This window comes from Balaenoptera ricei, chromosome 15 (assembly GCF_028023285.1).
Source record: "Balaenoptera ricei isolate mBalRic1 chromosome 15, mBalRic1.hap2, whole genome shotgun sequence".
Classification (NCBI taxonomy): domain Eukaryota; kingdom Metazoa; phylum Chordata; class Mammalia; order Artiodactyla; family Balaenopteridae; genus Balaenoptera; species Balaenoptera ricei.
In genome coordinates this window covers 83,076,390-83,100,548 of record NC_082653.1, presented here as the reverse complement: position 1 = coordinate 83,100,548, position 24,159 = coordinate 83,076,390, and the positions used below count along the sequence as shown (strand labels likewise).

The 24,159-nt window shown below is 41.7% G+C and overlaps 2 protein-coding genes across 5 annotated transcripts in view; one reads left to right on the top strand and one right to left on the bottom strand.

The window, feature by feature from the left end:
- The window catches only part of LOC132348939 (cytochrome P450 3A24-like), a 95,258-nt gene that overhangs the window by 39,182 nt on the left and 31,917 nt on the right, over positions 1 to 24,159 (top strand). The window contains exons 1-3 of one of the 4 annotated variants that reach the window (XM_059896948.1): positions 11,725 to 11,814; positions 13,671 to 13,723; positions 16,095 to 16,194. In XM_059896948.1, coding sequence (XP_059752931.1) covers positions 13,716 to 13,723; positions 16,095 to 16,194 — 108 coding nt within the window. In that variant the 5' untranslated portion in view covers positions 11,725 to 11,814; positions 13,671 to 13,715. Of the gene's footprint in view, positions 1 to 11,724; positions 11,815 to 12,037; positions 12,065 to 13,670; positions 13,724 to 16,094; positions 16,195 to 24,159 lie in introns of those variants that run through there. The other 3 variants (XM_059896944.1, XM_059896947.1, XM_059896946.1) reach the window with 3 other exon arrangements.
- Positions 19,715 to 20,523, bottom strand: LOC132348947 (N-alpha-acetyltransferase 50). Its single transcript, XM_059896964.1, has one exon. It carries the CDS (start codon positions 20,283 to 20,285, stop codon positions 19,776 to 19,778), a length of 510 nt encoding a protein of 169 aa, XP_059752947.1. The 5' UTR covers positions 20,286 to 20,523; the 3' UTR covers positions 19,715 to 19,775.

Sequence of the window (24,159 nt, the reverse complement as noted above, 5' to 3'; positions counted from 1 at the left end):
TGGATTTCTGACAAAAACAAGCAATGACATTCTTTTCATTTACAGCAAAAAGTTAAATTGATGGAATTTTATTTTTTTTTCCTTTTAAAAAAATTAATTTATTTTTATTTATTTCATTTTTGGCTGTGTTGGGTCTATCATTGCCGTGTGCGGGCTTTCTCTAGTTGTGGCGAGCGGGGGCTACTTTTCATTGCGGTGCGCCGGCTTCTCATTGCGGTGGCTTCTCATTGTGGAGCACGGGCTCTAGGCTCGCAGGATTCAGTAGTTGTGGCTTGCGGGCTCAGTAGTTGTGGCTCGTGGGCTCTAGAGTGCAGGCTCAGTAGTTGTGGCACACAGGCTTAGTTGCTCTGCGGCATGTGGGATCTTCCCCGGGCTCGAACCCGTGTCCCCTGCATTGGCAGGCGGGTTCTCAACCACTGTGCCACCAGGGAATTTTCTTTACTTAAAAAAAAGTTTCAGGGGCTTCCCTGGTGGTGCAGTGATTGAGAATCCGCCTGCCAATGCAGGGGACATGGGTTTGATCCCTGGTCCGGGAAGATCCCACATGCCGTGGAGCAACTAAGCCCGTGCGCCACAACTACTGAGCCTGTGCTCTAGAGCCTGTGAGCCACAACTACTGAGCCCGCACGCCACAACTACTGAAGCCTGCGTGCCTAGAGCCCGTGCTCCACAATGAGAAGCCACTGCAATGAGAAGCCTGCGCACTGCAACGAAGAGTAGCCCCCGTTCGCTGCAACTAGAGAAAGCCCGCGTGCAGCAGTGAACACCCAACACAGCCAAAAATAAATAAAATAAAGTTTTAAAAAAATGTTGCTTTAAAAAAAAAGTTTCAAATTTTGAAAAGGCTATATGTGCATGTGGTAAAACATTAAAATGATATAAGCAGGCAATGCTTTTATACTATGAAGAATGATGTTTTCTTAGGTTTTCTGGTAGATACTTTCATTAGATTAAGGAAATTCCCTGCTGTCAGTAGTTTAAGATCATCTTATATCATGTGATTTGAATATTATCAAATGCTTTTTCTGAAACTATCGGGATGATATGACTTTTTAAATTGGTTAATATGATAACTATTATTTATATTTATTCTCTGGTAAGTATCCTTGAGTTCCAGGGTCAAATCCCGCTTAGTCATGATTATCATCACTGCTAGATTTGGTTTCCTACTATTTTTTTGGGGGGGAGGGGAGTTTTGCATTGATGCCCATGAGTGAGACTGGCATGCAGTCTGTCTTTCTTGTCCTGTTTTTTGTCTGATTTAGATCAAGTTGATACTATCTTCCTAGGATGAGCTGGGCATGACTGGATTGTTTTTATGTGACGACTCAGAAGCCCTTGGCTTCACCTCTGTGGTCGCATCCTCTAAGGTGGCCGCCAATAGTGCTGCCTCCTTGTAGTTATGCCCTATTTAGCCCCTCTCACTGGTGTGGCTGGGACAGGTGACTTGCTTCTAATAAATAGCATATGGCCACAGATATGGGATGCCACTTCTGAGATTAGGTTATGAAAAGCCTGTGGCTTCCACCTTGGGCTCCCCCTCTCACCCCCTCACTCTGAGGGAAGCGGCTGCCACGTGGAGAGAACCAGGTGGCAGAGATCTGAGGAGGGCTTCTGGGCCACAGCCAGCAAGGAACTGAGTCCTTGAGCTTGTGAGGGTCTGAATCCTGCCAAACCACCTAGAGGACCTGAAAGTGGATCCTCCCCGAGTTGAGACTTTGGATGAGATGCAGCGCAGCCTGACATCAGGACGGTAACCTCATGAGAGAGCTTGAGCCAGAGGTGCCCAGCTAAGCCACACCTGGTCTCCTACCCCAACGGACTGTGACATCATAAATCCTTGTTGTTTCAAGCAGTTACATTTGGGGATAATCTGTTGGACAGCGTTGAGAACTAGTGTACCTATCCTGGTCTCTGTTCCAGCCACAGCTGCAGGGACCATCTTTGCATGGATTCCAATTTAACTTGTGTAGGTGAAGCCTGGCTGTGCCTCCCAACCTAGCAAATCATGTGTAATACAAAGTTTTAGAGAGTTACTTCCCCACGGGAGGAACATTTTCCCAAAGGGAGAAGGAAATCAGTGGATACCCCCTTCCCCCTTCCTTCCCTTGGATGGGCTGTTCTGGATGTAGTGGTCACATGGCCTCTCAGAAGATGGTCTCTGTTGATCAAAGATTTGGTTGCTTTCAATACCAAGTGTTGGCCAGGTTGGTTAAGGAACCTGGTATAGATTCTCCTTCCTTCCATGCTTTGTTCCTGTTTTCCTTCACTCTTGCTTCCCTGGGTGCAAATTCCCATAAGATAGTAGCACAAAAGCCCGTGTCTCGGGCTCTCCTTTCTTGGGAAATCAAGCTAAGTCATATGTGTTCTTTGAAGGGTAACATAAAACTCCCTGGACATGATGTTTTCCTCGTGGGAAGATTTTGACTTCCACTTAATTTTATTTTACAACTTTTTTGACTGTTTATCTTTCTATTCTTCTTGGGTTGGTTTTGGTCAATTATGTTTTCCTAGGAACTAGCCTATGGCTTCTAATATTTCAACTAATGTTTTTCGCAATTCTTAGCAACAAATAAATTAATAGGTATGATTTTCTTGAGTTTGACTTCATCCCATCAGTTTCAGATTTCAGGTGCACCCAGGCATGTGTATTTTTAAAAGTTCCTGCTGCACGTGGATTATAATGAGCATCATGGTCTGAGAGTCACTATGTGTTTCTATGTAAGAACCGTGATCATGCAGAAGCGGGACTCTCCCCGCCACCTACATGCTGAGGCAGTGGGCGAGGGTAACTGGGGAAGATGATACCCTGACTGACTCCCAGAGCAAGGCATTCACCAGATGGAAAATGGGTTGGGCCCATTCCAGGTGGAAGAACAGTCTTTTTTCGGACCCTAGGGGAAACAGTTATGTCTCATTTTGGGGGGCTTGGGAACTGGCAGATCATACCTTGTTCAGAACATCATGTGCATACTGGAAGTGTACTGAGACAAGACTGAGGAAGCCGGCTGAGCCCAGAGCCACATGGGGCTTTGTTTTTCACCCTTTATTTTATTTTATTGTTTATTTTTTATCATTTTTGAAAACTGAGTTATACTTAACATACAGTGTTACACAGTTTAAGGTGTATGACATAATGATTCCATATTCTAATACATTATGATTTGATCACCTCATTAATACCAGGAACCATCTGTCATCAAACAAAATTGGTACAATATTATTGACTATATTCCCTATGTGTTCATTGTATCCCTCTGACTTATTTATTATATATTTGGAAGCTTGTAGCTCTTAATCCCCTTGGCCTATTATGTCTGTCCCCCATCTCCCTCCCCTCTGGCAACCACCAATTTGTTCTCTGTCTATGAGTCTGTTTCTGTGCTGTTTGTTTTGTTTTTTAGATTCAACGTATAAGTGAAATCATAAAATACTTGGTTTTCTCTGTCTTATTGACCTCTAGGTCAATACAGTGGATTGGCCAAAAAGTTCAATCGGGTGTTTCTATAACCTCTTATGGAAAACCCAAACGAACTTTTGGACCAACCCAATATATATAAAGAACAACCTGATTAAAAAATGGGCAGAAGACCTGAACAGACATTTTAATTTTCCAAATGAAGAAATACAGATGGCAACAGGCACATGCAAATGTGCTCAACATCACCAATCATCAGGAAATGCAAATCAAACCCACAATGAGATACCACTTCACACCCCTCAGAATAGCTATCATCAAAAAGACAAGAAACAACAAGTGTTGGCAGTGAAATGGAGAAAGGGGACTCTCCTGCATAGTTGGTGGGAATACAAGTTGGTCCAGCCACTATGCAAACTAGGATGGAGGTTCCTCAATAAACTAAGAGTAGCACTACCATATGACCCAGCAATTCCACTTCTGGACATTTATCCCAAGAATATGAAAACATAAATTTGCACACTGCAGCACTATTTACGGTAGCCAAGCTATGGAAGCAACCTAAGTGTCCAACAAGGTTCTTGAGTTGCCACCACAAGGCATTTGGATTTTATCCTGTGGATGATGGGAGTGGTTGGAGAGATTTGAACAACAGAAGAATGTTATAAGTGTAACATTTTAATGTGTTTTAACAGGTTCCATCTGGTGGCAGAGTAGGGGGTTCTCAGGATGAGGCCAGTGTAGGGTCAAGCAAAACTCATTAGGTGGTTACTGCAAAAATTAGGAGAGACCGCCAACCCTTCACCCCCTCTTTTGCAAAATAACCTGTGATGTTCATCTTTCCCTTCATCTGACACTTGCTGTTTCATTAATTACCTTCCTCATGGTCTTCTGAAATTTGCCTCCCGGCCTGTGATTCCCCTTTCACTCATTGATTTCTTTTTTTTTTTTTTTAATAAATTTATTTATTTTATTTATTTTATTTTTGGCTGCATTGGGTCTTCATTGTTGCACACGGGCTTTCTCTAGTTGTGTCCAGCAGGGGCTACTCTTCGTTGTGGTGCACGGGCTTCTCATTGCGGTGGTTTCTCTTGTTGTAGAGCAGGGGCTCTAGGCGTGCGGGCTTCAGTAGTTGTGGCACTCAGGCTCAGTAGTTGTGGCTTGCAGGCTCTAGAGGGCAGGCTCAGTAGTTGTGGCACACGGGCTTAGCTGCTCCGTGGCATGTGGGATCTTCCCGGACCAGGGCTCGAACCCATATCCCCTGCATTGGCAGGCGGATTCTTAACCACTGCGCCACCAGGGAAGCCCCACTTATTCATTTCATCATTTTTTACTTCCTGCTTCTTGGAAACCCAAATGATTCTGATTGCTACATGTCAGAACTGTTTGCAGCATCCCCTATCTGCTGACACCATGAGTTCAGTGAATACATAACATTTAGTAGGCAGAAGGGTGTGCTGTCATTTTTGTGGCCAAAATCACCTCTGTAGCATTTGCACAACAGTGGAAGCATGGTGGGAGGAGTGGAAGGAAATATTTATCCCATGTGATAAGTTATAACCTGCCAAGTTATTTCAGGAGGCCCTTTGGAGCCCAACCATATATGCCACTGGCACAATTTTGAATCACAAGATGTGGCTCTGTTTCCTGGATTCATGGTTTAATTGCTTGGGCAAGACCCTTCCCCACCCTGAGCTTCTGTTTCCACATCTGTAAAGCGGGAACTAAATAATCCCAGCACTGCTTATCTCACAGAGATTTCATGAGGATCAATTAAGAGAGACATGAAAGAACTTTATAAACTGTACTTTGCAGTAGAGATGTTAGTGGTTAGTTTATAATGATAAAAATTCTGAGATTGTGGAGAAAGTGAGCAGCCAGAGGAAGTCCTCCTCCTCCTCTTCTTCCCTTTGCTGTAAAGTCTATGAAAGTGCTTCTGCTTCTGGGCCTAGGGGAGGGGGTGTGTAGCGGGGCTTTCTGCATGGTGAGGTATGTGTGGGTCAGAAAGAGCATAGCCCTGCCTTAGCCCTAGGGGGCCTTGCCTCGTCTCTATGTTGGGGCAGAGCCCTGGGTCACTACCCTCTCAGAGGACCTGGGCTCTAGACCCAGTCGTTCCACTAATTCTTGGGCAAGGATGGGCCTGGTAAAGTTAAGACCTTGGGTTATAAAACTAGAAGATCTAGGTTTGAATCCCAGCTCTGCTAGGAGTTAGTTATGCGTCCTTGTCTGGTCACTTACCCTTTCTGCGCCCCAGTTTGCTTATTTGTGAAAAAGGGACACATATTTTGGAAGTTTAAGGTGTACAACATGCTGATTTGATACATGTATATATTGCAAAGTGATTACCAAAATAAGGTTAGTTAACGTATTCATCACCTCACATAATTACAGTTTGTGTGTGTGTGGTGAGGACCTTTAAGATCTGCTCTCTCAGTAACCTTCAAGACTATAATACAAAATTGTTAACTCCACCTGGATTACTCAGGACTGAAAAAGCAGATAAGCCAATTACAGTTGATGAGGACACTGTGTTTCTTATATCTATATAATTACTTTAACTTGGTTGTATTGTACTATAATTACCTGTTTATTTGTCTCTATCTTCAACCTGATTATTGTCTGGGTCTTAGTCATATCTGTACCCTAAGCGCTGAGAACAGAGCTTTGAATGTACATGCCGTGCCCTTTAGTGCACAAATGAGTAGATGAGAGATGTGGGGTGTGGGGTGATCTTCAGGCACACGTCTTCCTTCACAATCTTAGCCTGTCAGACTTTTAAGTTAGGTGTTCCCTGCTGTGGAATGAAGGGGCACAAAGATCATGCCTTCTATTATTTCCCCTTGCAGAGCAAGGCCATTTGCATTGATTAGAACAGGGTACTTGCAAAATTTCAGTCCTAAACAATGAGTAGCCTGTCGCCTTTGGGATAGATTCCAACCAGCTGGACCAGGCCCTGAGGCGAATAGGGCAGCAGATGGTCCTGTGGGTTTAGTGAGAAAAATCATTGTAGCCTAGTATGTGTTTTGGAGGAAGATGAAGGCATATAGTTTCCACAATGGTTTTGTTTCCAAGAAGAATAAGAAAGGCTGTGGGTTTAGTTGAGTGAACTAAGTTGTCAGAAGTTATCAGATGACACCCCAGTCTTCCCATGTGGGATGTATTTTGTGTTCCTCTCAGTTGGGAACATACAGAGGTGGATCCTGCACACAAGACCCTAGTGTCCTCATGACCTGCACCTGTCTCTGTTCCTGCTGAGGTGAGGCAGAGTCCTTGGTTCTGGAGTCCCATGGGGGAGCTCCTGGGCAGGGGTAGCCATGGAGGTAGGAGCCAGAATTGTAACCAAGTTGCTGTTGTAGTCTTGGGTCTCACTATTTCACATAGTGACCCTCATCATGAAACAGCAAACGTTGAATACTGACATTTCAGTGCAGAAGACTTGCCAATCTATCTCATGTTAGCTTACATATGACATGTTGTGATCAATAGCTGTTGAGAAGCCACCTGCAGTCCCTGAGCCTCATTTTCTGTATCTATAAACTGGGGATTGTATCATGACCCTACTTAACAGTGCCCAGAGAAGGTACCGAAAGAGGGCAGAAATGTATCAGAATTTGTGGGACTTTCTAAGCTACTTTTCCTCAGGATCATCTTCCAGCTTCCCAGGTCTGTCCTTTGTTGGTACTCAAGCTTGTATCCACTTCTCTCCTTCATCACCTCTCTGTAGGGCTCCATTATCCTAGAGGTTCCAGAGGTATGCTACATACTAACCTTGGTTGTGTGTCTCACTCCCTCCTCTGGGAAGCTGCTCTCAAGGTAGGGGACTGTATGGGCTTCTAGCCCCCAGCCCAGCACAATACCTGCACCTGACATTCACCCACTTGGCCTTGAATCAATGCGTGGATGAACAGATATATTCAGGCATTGTATTTCCAGTGGCAGCTATGGATTTTAACAGGTGCCTCCTGGAGAAAGTCTGAACCCAAACTTGACAAGCTATGATGGTAGAAATTTCATGTTGCATGGCAAGGTCCCAAGGAAATAAAAAAGGCAGGTGACATAGTTGGGACTTACTATAATTTACCAATGAGACCTCCACCCACTCAGGCCAGTGTTGGGCAACCCTGGGGACTTTCAGGCCAGAGGGATGGAATGTATTGGCAAGAGGTGAGTATCGCTTGCTCCAGAAGGACTGAAAATGAGAAAGGATAAAGGGAGAAGGAAGTGCACAAACACAGCTTAAATGTCCTGTGTTTCTATTGAGTTTTAAGAACTTTTGAGGTTTTGTTTTTCGTATAATGCACAGTTTCTCAGGCCAAGGAGATACAGGATTTTGGTCAGAGGGAAGACAATGAACCAGTGTAAATTTCAGACCCTCAGTCCTCTAATTTCTCCCATGAGGAATGGGGTGGGGGCTCACAGATGCCACTGACTTCTACTACAGACCTCCTCCTTAGTAACACCTTGCTACCCCTTAAATATTTTCCATCTAGTCAATGATAAGGAAGCATCTGCTCTGACCGCCCCCCCCTTTGCCCCATAGAAAAACCTCATGTCCTCTTTAAGGAGTCTTGTTTGCTGTGTATGCCACATCACTGGTGAATAAGGAGGTTGGGGTCCACTTGGTCACTGGGCTGCTTTCTCCGCTTCACTCCCTTCACTCTCATTGATTTTGGATTTGTGGCCTTTCCAGAGAGAGGGGGTCATTCTTTGGTTAAGAATCTGTGTAACTGCTGCCCACTGAAGGACCCTCTGAGGGGCGGGACAGGACGACTGAATGGATACCCCTTGGTGCAGCCATCACCACAGGGTCCACGTCCTGTCTCTCCCTCGGGGGCCCTCTTGTCAACAGAATCCTGGTGGATCATCCTGAACGTGCAGGGATGGCGGCCAAGGCACAGCCAGGCCCTCTTGTATTAACAATACAGGAAGATGATGCGGTCACCAAATAGCCACAGGAAACAGACACACAGGGGCCCAGAGTTCTCACTACCACCAACTCAAGTCCACCAACCTTTCTGATTTCCATGCTGCAGAAAGCACTCTGCAAGGTACCAGGGGCATAAGGGTGACTAATACTCGGACTGTAACCCAAACTCTCAATCTGTTAAGGAAAATAGGTGTGGAAACCAACAATGATTCTGGAGGATAGAAGGACAGTAATAGAATTGTGTGTGTGTGTGTGTGTGTGTGTGTGTGTGTGTGTGTGTGTGTTGGGGTGGGGGTAGGGGGCATGATAGAAGTCATCCAGAAGAGGAAGTGGTTATTCCTGTTGGTTAGGGAAGTCTCTAAAACAATGTTCTTTCTGAGCTGGGATTTGAAGGATGAGTAGGTGCCTCATGGGGAAACAAGGATATCTAGGCAGAGGAAACTGCATGGTAAAGATTAGTAGACCTAGCGTGTCTGAAGGATTTCAAGTTTTGGAGTTCAGGCGGTTACAGAGAAAAGGGCAGTTTAGAGGATATTTATGGCTAGTGGTTTTATTTGAGTTTCTGTAACCTTTGAAATTACTGATAACACTGATTGAGTTGTTATTGAATGGCCACAGAATATGAAGGCAAGGGAGGTCAAACTGAACTGTCTGTGATGCTTTGCCAACTATCAAGGCAGAGAGGGCTCATGCAGGTGGAGCACAGGTAGCCCTTCTATTGGCTGCAACTCCAGCTCCACCCCCTTCCCAGGACATAAACATTTCAGCCTCAATGAATCATCACTGGATGTGAAAGGAAGCAGGCAGGCAAAGAGTAACACACACAGCTGAAAAGAAACTCAGAGGAGAGAATCACCGAGGAAAGTAGCCATGGACCTGATTCCAAGCTTTTCTGTGGAAACCTGGGTTCTTCTGGCTACCAGCCTGGTACTCCTCTATCTGTGAGTATCTGTGAGTCTGATCTCCCCTGTAACCTTGGACTTGAGGTGCTCATCAGGTCCCACTTTCCCTTTACTGTTTTGAGGATCAGTTAGTGGAGGGAAAGTTGCTTAAGCTGTGGGTGCTACAAACACCAAAGGGGTTATTATCGATCTTAACCCAGTTCTGTTGAACGAGTAACCAACCAACAACCCCCCCTACCACCACCCCGCAAGTTTTTATCTTCTGTAGCTAGGAGGGTTTAGTGACGTTATTTGCTCCTGGGGATGATTGACTACCCGTTTCCATGGACCCAGACTAATCAACCAGAATCCAGCAGGGGAAGATTTAAAACAACTGGTCCCTGTGCAGTGGGGGTGCTGTCCCCTTCCCAAGCTCTGGGGATCCTGGAGACATGAAATAACTTGGGATTTGTCTCATGATCTTCACCTTCTGGTTTCAGTATCTGCTGCAAGAGTTGTGTAGAAGGATTGGCTCCTGTGTCACTCAGGGGGTTCCTGCTTCCTTCCCTCCCTCCCCAGATGTCATTTACACAAGGCACCTTGTCACCCAGGGGCTGGAAATTGATCACCCTTCACTTCAGATCAGCTCTTCCCCCTTTCCTGTGTCCCTCCTATTGCACCCTCTTCCAAGACTCAATTCCCCCACCCTGTACTATGCAGAACTATCTACCCCCAAATGAGAAATCTTTAGAGGAGAGGACACTTGGCAGAAATCTTGAAATTATATTCATTTCTTTCAGCTTTTCCTCTCGTCTCTGAGAGCTTTAGCATCAGCATAGAAATGTGAGAGTTCATAGAACACATTGAAAGTTCAGAAAGAGAAACTGATTTGCCCTGGTTGTGAAGGCGAAGGAAGGAACTGGGGTGGGAATAGCCCAAGTCACTCTCATTTTGGAAGCTGGTACTCACACCTCCACCAACTTTTCTGGAGGAAGGATCTAAACACCCAGCTGGGCTTGGCCAAAGTGCCTCTGCTGCATCTTCAAGCACAGTTTCTTTCAGGCAATTTTTGGGTTTATTTTATCACACATTATAAGATTTGATGGATTTGTACAGAATATTTGGAACCTGTGAGACCTTAAAAACTAAGCTTCAAAGAAGAAAAAAGTCTTAAACATTCTGGAACATTTTATGCTTATTCATTCTGTGTTGCACGATGCCTCTTTTGCTATCTTCAGGGAGGTATCTGAAGTCTGCAAGGCCCACTTTTAGCTAAAAGTGCTTGCAGAGCATATTGAAGCATTTATACATAACATACTCTTCAGCCATACCTTTCTAATTTGCCCCTACAGAGTTAGTTTTGGTGGCCTCGCAACTTCATCACTAAAACCATTGCCAGCAACCTCTTCCCCTCAACCTCTCTTTTCCTCCACTCTGTCAATTCTCAGAAACACCAGACTGAGAAGACCTGCAAGATTTCAAACCCCCCCGCTGTGGGATTCCACACAGAACACATGTAGATGAGTTTCATGTACACCAGCTGTAGGAAGCACCAGCCTTAATGGCTTTTTGAGGTAGTTGGTGCACAGAGGCAGTAAACAAACTAATCTGTGATCAAGGATCTTGAAAAAAATGAGTGTGCCTGGTACTGTGTTTAGCAGGTGAGTATCACAGGTTGGAGGACCAGATACCATTTGAGAAAGAATGGTCTGGAAATGGATCCTCTCGTCATTGGTTCACTTATACAGTTATATTCAGGGAACATATGTTCAGTCACCCTTCTCTGTAGGGCAAGTCAAGCAAATTGCCTGACAACAGAGACTTGAGTGTAGCTGAAAGGTGCTCACATTTCTATGATGCCAATGGAAGCCTTGAACGCAGTTTGTATTTTATAGAAATAAGGACACTGTTATTCTCTAAGGCTTGACTATGACGTTGGATTTAAGAAGAATTAAATCCTAAAATGGGGTCAGGACATAGAGGGAAAGAAAAACATAAAAATCTCCATGCAAATTGTAAGAACAATGTCACAGTAGACTCTCAATAACTGTTATTTTGCAGACGAAGTTAAGCAAAATCTCATTATTGGAACAGAAAAAGAAATTTTCCCTTTCTACCTAGAATGAGAATCTCCAAATCATGTAAGAGTCAAGTTACTAAATAAATATGAGTGAATTCCCTGGAAGAATTCCAGCCTGAACCTCTCAGGACCACTCAAATTAGAAACATTTATAAAGTATTCACTCTAAGATTGGAACTATGAAGACTTCAGCTGCCTTTAGCTATTCATCATTACCTTTTATGGGTCTCATATTGGTGGTGGGCAAGGAGATGATGAGTGAATGTAATGATTGCTTTTGGAGCTGCTGTTATTATTTATTGCCTACATGTTATCTCCCTAGGTTGACTGTTCCAGTTCTGAGTCAGTGACTGGCCAGCTCCAGCACCAATATTCCACAATTCCTGTGACCTGGTTTCCTTTTTCACTTTATAGATATGGGACTTATTCACATGGACTTTTTAAGAAGCTGGGGATTCCTGGGCCGAGACCTCTGCCTTATTTTGGAAATATTCTGTCCTACCGAAAGGTGTGTGTTATTTGAGCTCCAGCTTTGCTTCTTATGGTGGCAAATCTCAGCTGAATAATATAGTAAAACTGCCCCTCTTCAGGAGGAAGTTCTGAGGTTTCACACTTTCCAGAAATATCATGGGCCCCACCCAGCACGTGGCCAATTTTACAACACGCCTCTATTTTTAGCTGTTAGGAGCCTCAGGTTTTGCCGCCTCAGACAGCCCAGCTCTCTAGCTGATTCAACACAGGACTTGATGTTCCATCTGGTGAGTATTGTGAAGAGGATTTTCTTTCTGCCAGGTGCAGATTGCCAGGAAGGCACCATCCCTTTAGTATTAGGAGAAAAGCATGAAGAGGGTGCCTGGTCGTGGCTTATTAAGCTGCGTACACTACAGTCGGGCTTTCCTGTTGGTAGCATAAGCTCTGGGTAGCATTTTTTTCTTCCTCCTGGATCGCTTGGTAACTTCAGTTTCTAACGCAGCCTGAGTATTCAATGTCGGGTAATTTGCACATACTTGAATTATCTCAAGAACTACTAATGCCTGCGGTTATTTCTGTGGCTCTACTCCATTTTTGCTAACCCTGACATCTTTTGCGTTTCGAGAGGTGGAACAAGAGCTTTTTGCTTTACTTCTGTGCCTCCAAAGAAAGCACCTTATGGTTGCATCTGAGCAGTGAGTAGGTGTATCGGAGACAAGATGGTGGTTGTCTAGTTACTTCAGGTATTTAACCACTAAATAAGTTGTGGGGTTTAAAAAAAAAAAAAAAAGTAAGGCAGAATCACATATACAAAATCACTAGAAAGGATATGATTTGACAAAATTATTAAAAATTGAACTGAACTCAATAGAATGTACTAGGTGGCATATGGGCTATGAATTCTGGCCAAGCCTTGATATTAATCCAGCTCTAATGCCTTGCCCAGGGCCTGGCCCCTGAAATGAAGGTCATGAGCTATGTCCATGTGTCCAGGGGGCAGAGCCTCGTGTGCAGGCTGCTCTCTGGCTCAGATTTCCTTTCCTGCAGACATAAGGCTTGTTTCTCAGATCCTGATTCTCCCAATTGAGGTCTTCATTGTCTCATTACTGCCTATGAACTTCATGAACTTTTTTCTCTCTGAAAAAGCAATAATTTATTTTCCACCTTTCCCGGATGAACTCCTTAGTAGATGCACTCCAAGACCCATGTTTCTGAGACCTTCATTTTCATTGGTAAACCATCAAATATCACAGCAGAAACTTAGTAACAGGAAGTTTCTTTTTCCTTTAAGCAACAGAGGGAAAATTCAGGGCAAGTGTTTTAATTGGCGTTGTTGTTTGTAGTTGTGTCAACTCCCCATCTTTTCTGTGTTGAGCTGGAAAACTAGAAGGTGATCTACTTTGTCATTCATTCATTCACTCGTTTATTTTCTCACTCAACACACACCCCTTAGACTTATTTAAATCTGCTGGACTAAAAAGGTCGCTGGTGTCTTTAACTTCCTAATTCTGCTAGAAATCTAGAGAGGGCTCATGAGATAAACGAAAAGGCTGCTTAACAAGGAGATGAAAGTGTGTACAGGCCGATCTAACTTACCCTTCGCTTCAGTTTTCTCACGAAAGACAAGGAGGTACTTAGTATTCACAGGCAAAGGTAAGCATTTAGTATCTGTAACAGTTAGAGGAAATGCAAGAGTGATTTAAAATTCTCTGTTTCCAATATCTCCTCTATTTTCCTTCATTTCCCCTAAGACGTCTCTGAATAAGAACTTCCTTCCAACTGCCAGTGGAAAATAGTAAACCTGATTTCATGGGTTTCAAGATATTTTTGTCCCCAAAAGAGGTAGGGTTCAATACATTTAGTTTAATAATCTAATTTTGTTTCTCCTTGCAGGGTCTTTGGGAGTTTGACAACAGATGTTTTAAAAAGTATGGAAAAATGTGGGGGTGAGTATTCTGGGAAGTTCCATTGGATAGACTTGTTATGACGTGGCGCCCCCCTGTGGTATGGAAGACAATCTCAGTCCAGAGCTTCTTGGGATGAGGTCATCTACTGTAAAGCTTTGGAGGCTTGTTCTATCTACCAGGGATCCAAGGTGTCAGCCAGGTGTCCAGGTCTACAGTCTGAATTAGGCCTGGAGATTTGCAGGTCATCACTTTTCTCCAGACTTTGAGGCCCAGGGACTCCTAACATCGCTTTCTGTCCAGTGTCATGCTTCCCCCCTTCTCCATTTTTCTTTCCTTAGGTTGCATTTAATTGCATAAAATGCATTATTCCAGAACATTCTAATATGCACCCATAAATGCATTTTTTGACCCTTTCCCACATGATTCACTTTTAATTAAAAGCCAAGAATCCTTTATTTAAGTTTTGCATTTAATATGTCCTTTTGGAAAAAGAGCTGGGGGTTATAGGTAAAGAAAATAGGAAACAATTTCTGCTCAGCTGTTTACTTTCTCTACAAGTATGGAGGTTTTTTGGTTATTGTTTTGTTTTTGTTTTTAATTTTCAGCCAAGACTTTCCAATGTAATTGTATTCAATTATTGTTTTATCTACTATTTTTCTCTGACTTTGAAGAGATGTGGGATATATCTAACCCAGAGTGTATCATGTGGGCTCAGAGATTTTAGGAGTTTTGTAGGTTTGATGAGAGCAGCAGGAGAGGTGTAATGTAGTGATTATTTGCCAAAAGGAAGTGGGAGAAGGTTCTGCCTCTCTGTACCTCTTCATCTTCTCTGATCAAGTCCTCAAGAACCATAGGGCCCTGCTGAGTTGCCATGGCCCCAAACATCAATGTGATTGAGTGGACAGAACACATAGCCCTGGATCACGACTGGACCAGCTCCAACTGCCCCTCCAACATTTAATACTTGTGAGGTCTGGATAGAGTCACTTTTTCTTGGTGGATCCCAGTTCTCTCATTAGAAAATGGTTCTCATGCTTGGGTGTAAATGAGAACCACCTGGGAGAACTTGTCATAAATACAGAACTTTGACCCCACCCATCAGCATACCAAATCAATATGATCTGGGGTGGGGCCCAAGAATCTGAATTTTAACTGGTAGTATAAGAAATACTAAGGCTGGAGTGACATCTGAATATAAAGCGTCACCCCAAACCACTATCCCTTCTCCACCCAGGTGTTTTTGAAAAAACATGATGGGAAAAAGGGTATCATCCAAGTAATATGGTCAATCAGATGGAAGAGCAGATTAAGTGCCTCTTCAATCCCTTCCGTCACTGCTTCAACACTAAATGCACATGACACCCGCTTAAACCCTCTGAGTTTTAGAATTTTGGGGGGGGGGGAAATAATGCACTGGTTCTCATCCATTTTTATATGTAATCACAAAACCATTTGAAATTCCTGTGTGAAGTCAGAGGAATAATAGGTAACATGTAGAAAACCTTCCATTGTGTTCTAGCCACTGCAAATGATTGATAGAGGAAACAAAATGCCAGAAGACAGTGTGATTAACTTAGAGTCAGCCTCATGCCAGCGGCCCATTCCCATGAACGGGCGTCCTGACAGTCAGGAGATCAGGACAAATTGGGATGTATCGCATCTGAGGAGTTGGCTTTTTGTGGTTAGGTGGGTCAAACGTAGGCCTGCCCTGCTGCTAATGGCTGTTACCTACACGGAGCCTGAGGCCCACTTGGGACCCATGTCAAAGAATAAATATAAGTAATGAAAAGAAAATATTTTTAAAATGAATTATACGTGTTCCTCTGAATTTCTTTATTCTCTTTGTCCTTTTGTTTCAAATTTTTATAACCTTGACGCTACCAAGGATATCTCCTTATTAATATAATATTTCCTTTTAAAAATTATGAACTAGAAAGCAAATTTTAGAAAATAGAACAGAGAAAATCTTTCATAATCCCACTCTCACTTGTGGAGTATTCCAAATCTTCTTCCATTTGCAGACACATTTCACCTATTTATGATCAGTGTGTCTATAAGTTTCATAGGCCTTTTTCATGCTTTTGATATATCTTCAAAAATGAGTGGGTGGACTCTCCTTAATTAATTATTTTTTTCATTCTTAGACGATTTACTTGCCTTCAATTATTTACTAAGCTAACTTCCTTTTTGATAATGAAATATTTTAAACCTATAGAAGTTATGGAGAATGGCATAGGAAATACCCATGTAAACAACACCTAGACTTAACAAATGTTCTAATGTTATTTCTAACCATGATCTCTAGGAGTAAGGTTTATGTAATGTCAGGATGAGAGTCTGGACTTAAGTTGTGACTCCAGCTGCAGAAACCGGATCATTAAATTTAATCACATCTCTTTTCCCTACACAGGTGTTATGAAGGTCAACAGCCTCTGTTAGTTATCACAGATCCAGACATAATCAAAACAGTGCTAGTGAAAGAATGTTATTCTGTCTTCACAAACCGGCGGGTAAACATCCATTTTTTAAGTTTACATTTTATTTATTTATTAAATATTTATTCTGTAATAATTATAAAATCACAGGATATTGTCAAAAGAGAAAAATACAGGAAGGTGCTCTGAAGGAAACCCTTCATCCTGTTTCCCCCAAAGGTTAATATCTTGCATAATTATAGTACAATATCAAAGTAGGAAATTGACATTGATACTATCCACATAGCTTATTCAGATTTCATCAGTTTTATGTGCATTCATTTGGTGTGAGTGTGTGTGTTACTCTATGAAAATTTATCATAGATGTAGATTTGTGTAACTACCACCACAATCAATGTATAGAAATGTTACTTCCCCATCAATCTCCCTCTAACCATTCTTTTATAGTCACAGTGAGTAGCTTGTCTTTTCCTCTTATCAGGGTCTTAGTAAATCAATTTTTTTTCTGTATTTTTTTTTTTTAATTTTACACTTTATTTATATATTTATTTATTTTTGGCTGTGTTGGGTCTTCGTTTCTGTGCGAGGGCCTTCTCTAGTTGTGGCGAGCGGGGGCCACTCTTCATCACGGTGTGCGGGCCTCTCACTATCACGGCCTCTCTTGTTGCGGAGCACAGGCTCCAGACGCGCAGGCTCAGTAGTTGTGGCTCACGGGCCTAGTTGCTCCACGGCATATGGGATCTTCCCAGACCAGGGCTCGAACTCGTGTCCCCTGCATTGGCAGGCGGATTCTCAACCACTGCGCCACCAGGGAAGCCCCCTTTTTTTTTTTTTACCAGAACATCACGTAAGTTTATTTCAGATGTAACAGCAATGTTAAAATCAACAAGTTTAAATCTTAACTGCACCAAGTAAACTCAGCTATTTAAGTATTTTTAAAGTTATTCCCTCCAAAAAACTGAGGGAGCTTTTCTTTTCCACCCCATATGTCATGGTTTCCCAATAGTTCTATTTTTGGAGGACTTTCAATTGATGAGTAAGCCGCTTTGGGGATATTTCAGAACTTCTTTCCCCAAATGAAAACTAATCTGGACAATAGATTTCTCTGCAGATTCTTTTCTTTAGAACCTAATGCAATTACCATACAATATAATGTTTATCTATTTGTCCTACAGAAAAAAACTATCTGCCCTGAAAAATATGATGGATATATCCTGTGATCTTCCAGTTAACAGAATTGTTTTACCTCAATGATAATTTTTATCAAAATAACCAACTGAACATGGGACATTATTTCAGTCTTTACTGACTCATAGGCACATGAACTAGTGCCCAGCTTCTACCTCTTCTACATCCTCCTCCTCCATAAGTGGATGGAATTATTTCATGTAAGTTTGATGTAGGACAATTCACCCTTTACAAACACTTAGAATTTAGGTTAAAGTCAGTGACTAGTGTGGAAAAAGAAACACTAAAATGATAGGGAGCCTACACACTCAATTCAAAATTTAATATTTTTTCCTCCATAAATAATATGTACTTAATTGTCATGAGGCAGCTATTCGGTTTTCATTAACCACATTCAGGGATACATTCATAGGACTGATTAGATAGTCCAGGTGAAATGGTTATAGAAATAGAGGCAGTGTCATCTCACAAAACTCATTTATATATCAAAATCTATTTTGATATGCGAAGTTTACAAAAAGGCTGAATCTTCAAACTAATTATGCCTTCTGTAACTCAAGCACTCTTCTCTTGGCAAGAGCAAGCTGAAGCTTATCCATGAAGGTAAAGGTGCTTAATGCTAAACTTTTCTTCTAAGCTTAGATTTGGACTGCTTAAGAAACTGATACCCAAGAAACCAGCATGGTCTTTCTACATTTTTACTATCTTAAGATTATAACCCTATAAACTCATTTATCAACTATCTTCCTTTTCTATATTATTCTTGGCACTCAACTAAGACTGCTGAAGTTTATTGTACCTTGTATTTTTACATTCTCAAGTAAGAACTTAAGATTATAAAATGTGCATAAACATTGTGTAAAATAATTTTGTCATTCAACATATTTGAAGAGATGAAACTTTTATGCCAGAATTTACATAAGAGGATAAATATTATGAATCAATCTTCCTTTTAAAGTCGAATAACAGAAAATTCAAGCTCTGTGCATTATTTTAAAGTCTAATGAAAACATTTCTTGGGCCACCAGTATTGGCAATGTAGAAAATTTTAAATATTGGAGATGGGATTATGGAGGAAAACATGAAAATTTCAGATGTCTTCTATCTTACAAAAAGTTATCGACCCGTCAAAGCCACTCCCTATGTGCCAGGAAACGATCTGGCATAAACCAGTCCTGTCAGTAGAGGAGGTCACAGTGACATTTGCGTTATTAACACTTCTAGACTTCTACTTTTTCCAAGAATAGAAGCAATATGTTTAATAATTCTCCCACCCCCAAATCCTTAAACTCAATATCACAGGCACAGAATGTAAGCAAATCTGGGATGTTCTCCAGCAGATAAGCAATTAGCACAGCTATGTTATTCTCAAAAATACTGTCTAGATATTCCTTCCTCTAAAATCAAATGCTCAGTGGCCACACTTCTAACAGTCTGCATTAGCTGACATTAAATGCATTTGTTGTGCCACAAGTCCATCTAAGCTTCCTTTTAGGTATTTTTTAATATGTCCAAGAGACAACACCTGCTTCAGGTTTATTTAGGGGCATTGACCTATAAGGACATCAACTCCATTTTTAAGGTTTGACTAACTATTGTGGATTTACTAAAGAAAAAGGACAGGAGAAAAAAAAGCAAATCACAACAAACCTCTTTAGGTCAGTTAAAGGCCATTATCTCTAGCTGGGATATTAAAAAAAATTAATCTCACCAGCCCACACTCCAAAAGTTAATGCCACTTCTAACAATCAACAGCAGGAAAAATAAACCTGCTAACAACCAGCCCATTCATTAGCAAAAAGCAGTTTAACTCAAATGCTGAGACCAAAGTATAATACTACCTACTCAGACTGTCCCACCCACCGTCAGCCACCAGCGAGGAAGGAAGAAATAACTGCTTAACAGAACAAAATAAGCTTAGTATTTCTTACAAGGATAACAATGGTCCAACTCCTGAGATAATACTCAGAAGGACAAAAGGTGGAGTGAAGGCAATGTACAGGGATTAGTATCCCACAGAATCTTGAAAACCCCAAAGTACCACGAACACACTAAACTTGTCTATGAGTGAGAGAACAAGATATTGCTGCTGCTGCTTCTCGTCCTCTGAAATATACAATATTTTGTAGGCTCTGCCCTTCAATGTGAAAGCAGGACATTAAAAAAAAATGAAATTGACACTCAAGTTTTTGGGACCATATATCTTAACTGTGAAACTAAACAGATCTATACCTTCTCCTTCCTACAATCAAACCACCTCACAAAAATAAGAAAACTAAAACAATCCAAACATGATTAATAAGTCCTTAAAAGTTTAAAACTTTTAGAGGAAAGGGAAGGAAGTTTTGAAAGGAGGAAACACAAGAACAAGGAAGGGGGAAAGGTTTAAAAGAAAGGGGGGGGGGAATCAATGGGCCTCTCTTTTATTTGGCGACAAGCAAGTGCAAGAAAGTTCATCTGTAATTTGTTCAGTTGTCTGTCTTTTGCACATCTGCATTCTGGCCAGAAGGGACTTTGAGGTTTTTCTGCAGCACATGAGCATCAGCGGGCTCTATTCTCTTATAGTAGTTCTTCTTTGTCTCAATAATCTCAAAGCCAAACTTTCTGTAGAAGTCAATTGCAGACTCATTGCTGATCTGGACATGCAGATAGATGTTGTCAAAAGTGCCATCTTTTTCACAGATGTTTAAGACATGATTTAACATTTTAGTTCCTATTCCTAGCCTTCGGTATGGTGCCAGACATCCTAGTGTCATGATGTAAAGTCTCTTCTGATTCTGTGAATGATCCACCCTACAGCATACTGCACCTACTGCAATATCATTGAAATAGGCAAGTTTTGCTAGCTCGCCAACCTCCAGCACATCCTTATAGAACTTGTCATTGTAGCTGACTGGGAAGATCACCTGGTTTAATCTCTTCAACTGCTTAATATTGTGTGGTGTCACATCTCCCAGCTCGATCCGGCTACCTTTCATCTTCCCCGCCTGCTGAGGCCGTTGTTACCACAGATATCAACGCCGTTGTCGTCGCCGCCCTGAGCTCTCCGCGCCCTCAGCTCGGGCCACTCCACCCCGCAAGCCGGCCTCCTCGCTTAGGGCAGGGAGCTGAGCGGGTGACGGAGGCCGCGAGAGTCGAGCACGGCCCTGCGTCTCCAGAGGGGGCGGGGGTGCCTCCCGCCGCCGCGCTGGTGCCGCCGCTTCTCCACACGTGCACACCGGGAAGCCCCTTTTTGTATTTTTATAGTTTATTATTTTATCAATACGAAAACACTTCATGAAATCACTTACTTTTTTCTTTTTAACATCTTTATTGGAGTATAATTGCTTTACAATGGTGTGTTAGTTTCTGCTTTATAACAAAGTGAATCAGTTATACATATACATATGTCCCCATATCTCTTCCCTCTTGCATCTCCCTCCCTCCCACCCTCCCTATCCCACCGCTCTAAGTGGTCACAAAGCACCGAACTGATCTCCCTGTGCTATGCAGCTGCTTCCCACTAGCTATCTATTTTACGTTTGGTAGTGTATATATGTCCATGCCACTCTCTCACTTTGTCCCAGCTTACCCTTCCCCCTCCCTGTATCCTCAAGTCCATTCTGTAGTAAGTCTGCATCTTTATTCCCATCTTGCCCCTAGGTTCTTCATGACCATTTTTTTTTTTTAAAGATTCCATATATATGTGTTGGCATATGGTATTTGTTTTTCTCTTTCTGACTTCACTCTGTATGACAGTCTCTAGGTCCATCCACCTCACTACAAATAACTCAGTTTCATTCCTTTATATGGCTGAGTAATATTCCATTGTATATATGTGCCACATCTTTATCCATTCATCTGTTAATGGACACTTCAGTTGCTTCCATGTCCTGGCTATTGTAAATAGAGCTGCAATGAACATTGTGGTACATGACTCTTTTTGAATTATGGTTTTCTCAGGGTATATGCCCAGTAGTGGGATTGCTGGGTCATATGGGAGTTCTATTTTTAGTTTTTTAAGGAACGTCCATACTGTTCTCCATAGTGGCTGTATCAATTTACATTCCCACCAACAGTGCAAGAGGGTTCCCTTTTCTCCACACCCTCTCCAGCATTTACTGTTTGTAGATTTTTTGATGATGGCCATTCTGACTGGTGTGAGATGATATCTCATTGTAGTTTTGATTTACATTTCTCTAATGATTAATGATGTTGAGCATTCTTTCATGTCTCTGTTGGCAATCTGTATATCTTCTTTGGAGAAATGTCTGTTTAGGTCTTCTGCCCATTTTTGGATTGGGTTGTTTGTTTTTTTAATGTTGAGCTGCATGAGCTGCTTGTAAATTTTGGAGATTAATTCTTTGTCATTTGCTTCATTTGCAAATATTTTCTCCCATTCTGAGGGTTGTCTTTTTGTCTTGTTTATGGTTTCCTTTGCTGTGCAAAAGCTTTGAAGTTTCATTAGGTCCCATTTGTTTATTTGTGTTTTTATTTCCATTTCTCTAGGAGGTGGGTCAAAAAGGATCTTGCTGTGATTGATGTCATAGAGTGTTCTGCCTATGTTTTCCTCTAAGAGTTTGATGGTGTCAGGCCTTACATTTAGGTCTTTAATCCATTTTGAGTTTATTTTTGTGTATGGTGTTAGGGAGTGTTCTAATCTCATTCTTTTACATGTAGCTGTCCAGTTTTCCCAGCACCACTTATTGAAGAGACTGTCTTTTCTCCATTGTATATCCTTGCCTCCTTTGTCATAGTTGACCATAGGTGCGTGGGTTTATCTCTGGGCTTTCTATCTTGTTCCATTGATCTATGTTTCTGTTTTTGTGCCAGTACCATATTGTCTTCATTACTGTAGCTTTGTAGTATACTCTGAAGTCAGGGAGTCTGATTCCTCCAGCTCCGCTTTGATTCCCTCAAGACTGTTGTGGCTATTCGGGGTCTTTTGTGTCTCCATACAAATTTTAAGATTTTTTTGTTCTAGTTCCGTAAAAAATGCCATTGGTAATTTGATAGGGATTGCATTGAATCTGTAGATTGCTTTGGGTAGTATAGTCATTTTCACAATATTGATTCTTCCAATCCAAGAACATTGTATATCTCTCCATCTGTTGGTATCATCTTTAATTTCTTTCATCAGTGTCTTATAGTTTTCTGCATACAGGTCTTTTGTCTCTCTAGGTAGGTTTATTCCTAGGTATTTTATTCTTTTTCTTGCAATGGTAAATGGGAGTGTTTCCTTAATATCTCTTTCAGATTTTTCATCATTAGTGTATAGGAATGCAAGAGATTTCTGTGCATTAATTTTGTATCCTGCGACTTTACCAGATTCATTGATCAGCTCTAGTAGTTTTCTGGTGGCATCTTTAGGATTGTCTATGTATAGTATCATGTCATCTGCAAACAGTGACAGTTTTACTTCTTCTTTTCCGATGTGTATTCCTTTTATATCTTTTTCTTCTCTGATTGCCGTGGCTAGGACTTCCAAAACGATGTTGAATAATAGTGGCGAGAGTGGACATCCTTGTCTTGTTCCTGATCTTAGAGGAAATGCTTTCAGTTTTTCACCATTGAGAATGATGTTTGCTGTGGGTTTGTCATATACGGCCTTTGTTATGTTGAGGTAGGTTCCCTCTATGTCCACTTTCTGGAGAGTTTTTATCATAAATCGGTGTTGAATTTTGTCAAAAGCTTTTTCTGCATTTATTGAGATGATCATATGGTTTTTATCCTTCAATTTGTTAATATGGTGTATCACACTGATTGATTTGCATATATTGAAGAATCCTTGCATCCCTGGGATAAATCCCACTTGATCATGGTGTATGATCCTTTTAATGTGTTGTTGGATTCTGTTTGCTAGTATTTTGTGGAGGATTTTTGCATCTATATTCATCAGTGATATTGGTCTGTAATTTTCTTTTTTTGTAGTATCTTTGTCTGGTTTTGGTATGAGGGTGATGGTGGCCTCATAGAATGAGTTTGGGAGCGTTCCTTCCTCTGCAATTTTTTGGAAGAGTTTGAGAAGGATGGGTGTTAGCTCTTCTCTAAATGTTTGATAGAACTCACCTGTGAAGCCATCTGGTCCTGGACTTTTGTTTGTTGGAAGATTTGTTTTTTGTTTTTTTGTTTTTTTTTAGATTTGAAACAATCTGAATTTTTCATGCTTTCTTTTTACCTAGAGGTTGCTTCAAAGTTTAGCTGTCAGTGGAAAAGATTTCTCTAATTTTTTAAAAAATTTTATCTATTTATTTATTCATGGCTGTGCTGGGTCTTCGTTTCTGTTCGAGGGCTTTCTCTAGTTGCGGCAAGTGGGGGCCACTCTTCATCGCGGAGCGCGGACCTCTCACTATCGCGGCCTCTCTTGCTGCGGAGCACAGGCTCCAGACGCGCAGGCTCAGTAATTGTGGCTCACGGGCCTAGTCGCTCCGCGGCATGTGGGGTCTTCCCAGACCAGGGCTCGAACCCGTGTCCCCTGCATTGGCAGGCAGACTCCCAACCACTGCGCCACCAGGGAAGCCCCTGTTGGAAGATTTTTAATCACAGTTTCAATTTCATTACTTGTGATTAGTCTGTTCATATTTTCTATTTCTTCCTGGTGAGTCTTGAAAGGTTATACCTTTCTAAGAATTTGTCCATTTCTTCCAGGTTGTCCATTTTATTGGCATAGAGTTGCTTGTAGTAGTCTCTTAGGATGCTTTGTATATCTGCGGTGTCTGTTGTAACTTCTCCTTTTTCATTTCTAATTTTATTGATTTGAGTCCTCTCCCTCTTTTTCTTGATGAGTCTGGCTAATGGTTTATCAATTTTGTTTATCTTCTCAAAGAACCAGCTTTTAGTTTTATTGGTCTTTCCTATTGTGTCCTTCATCTC

Coding starts and splice junctions, on each gene's coding strand:
- LOC132348947 (XM_059896964.1), bottom strand. CDS start 20,285: ATGAAAGGTAGCCGGATCGAGCTGGGAGATGTGACACCACACAATATT.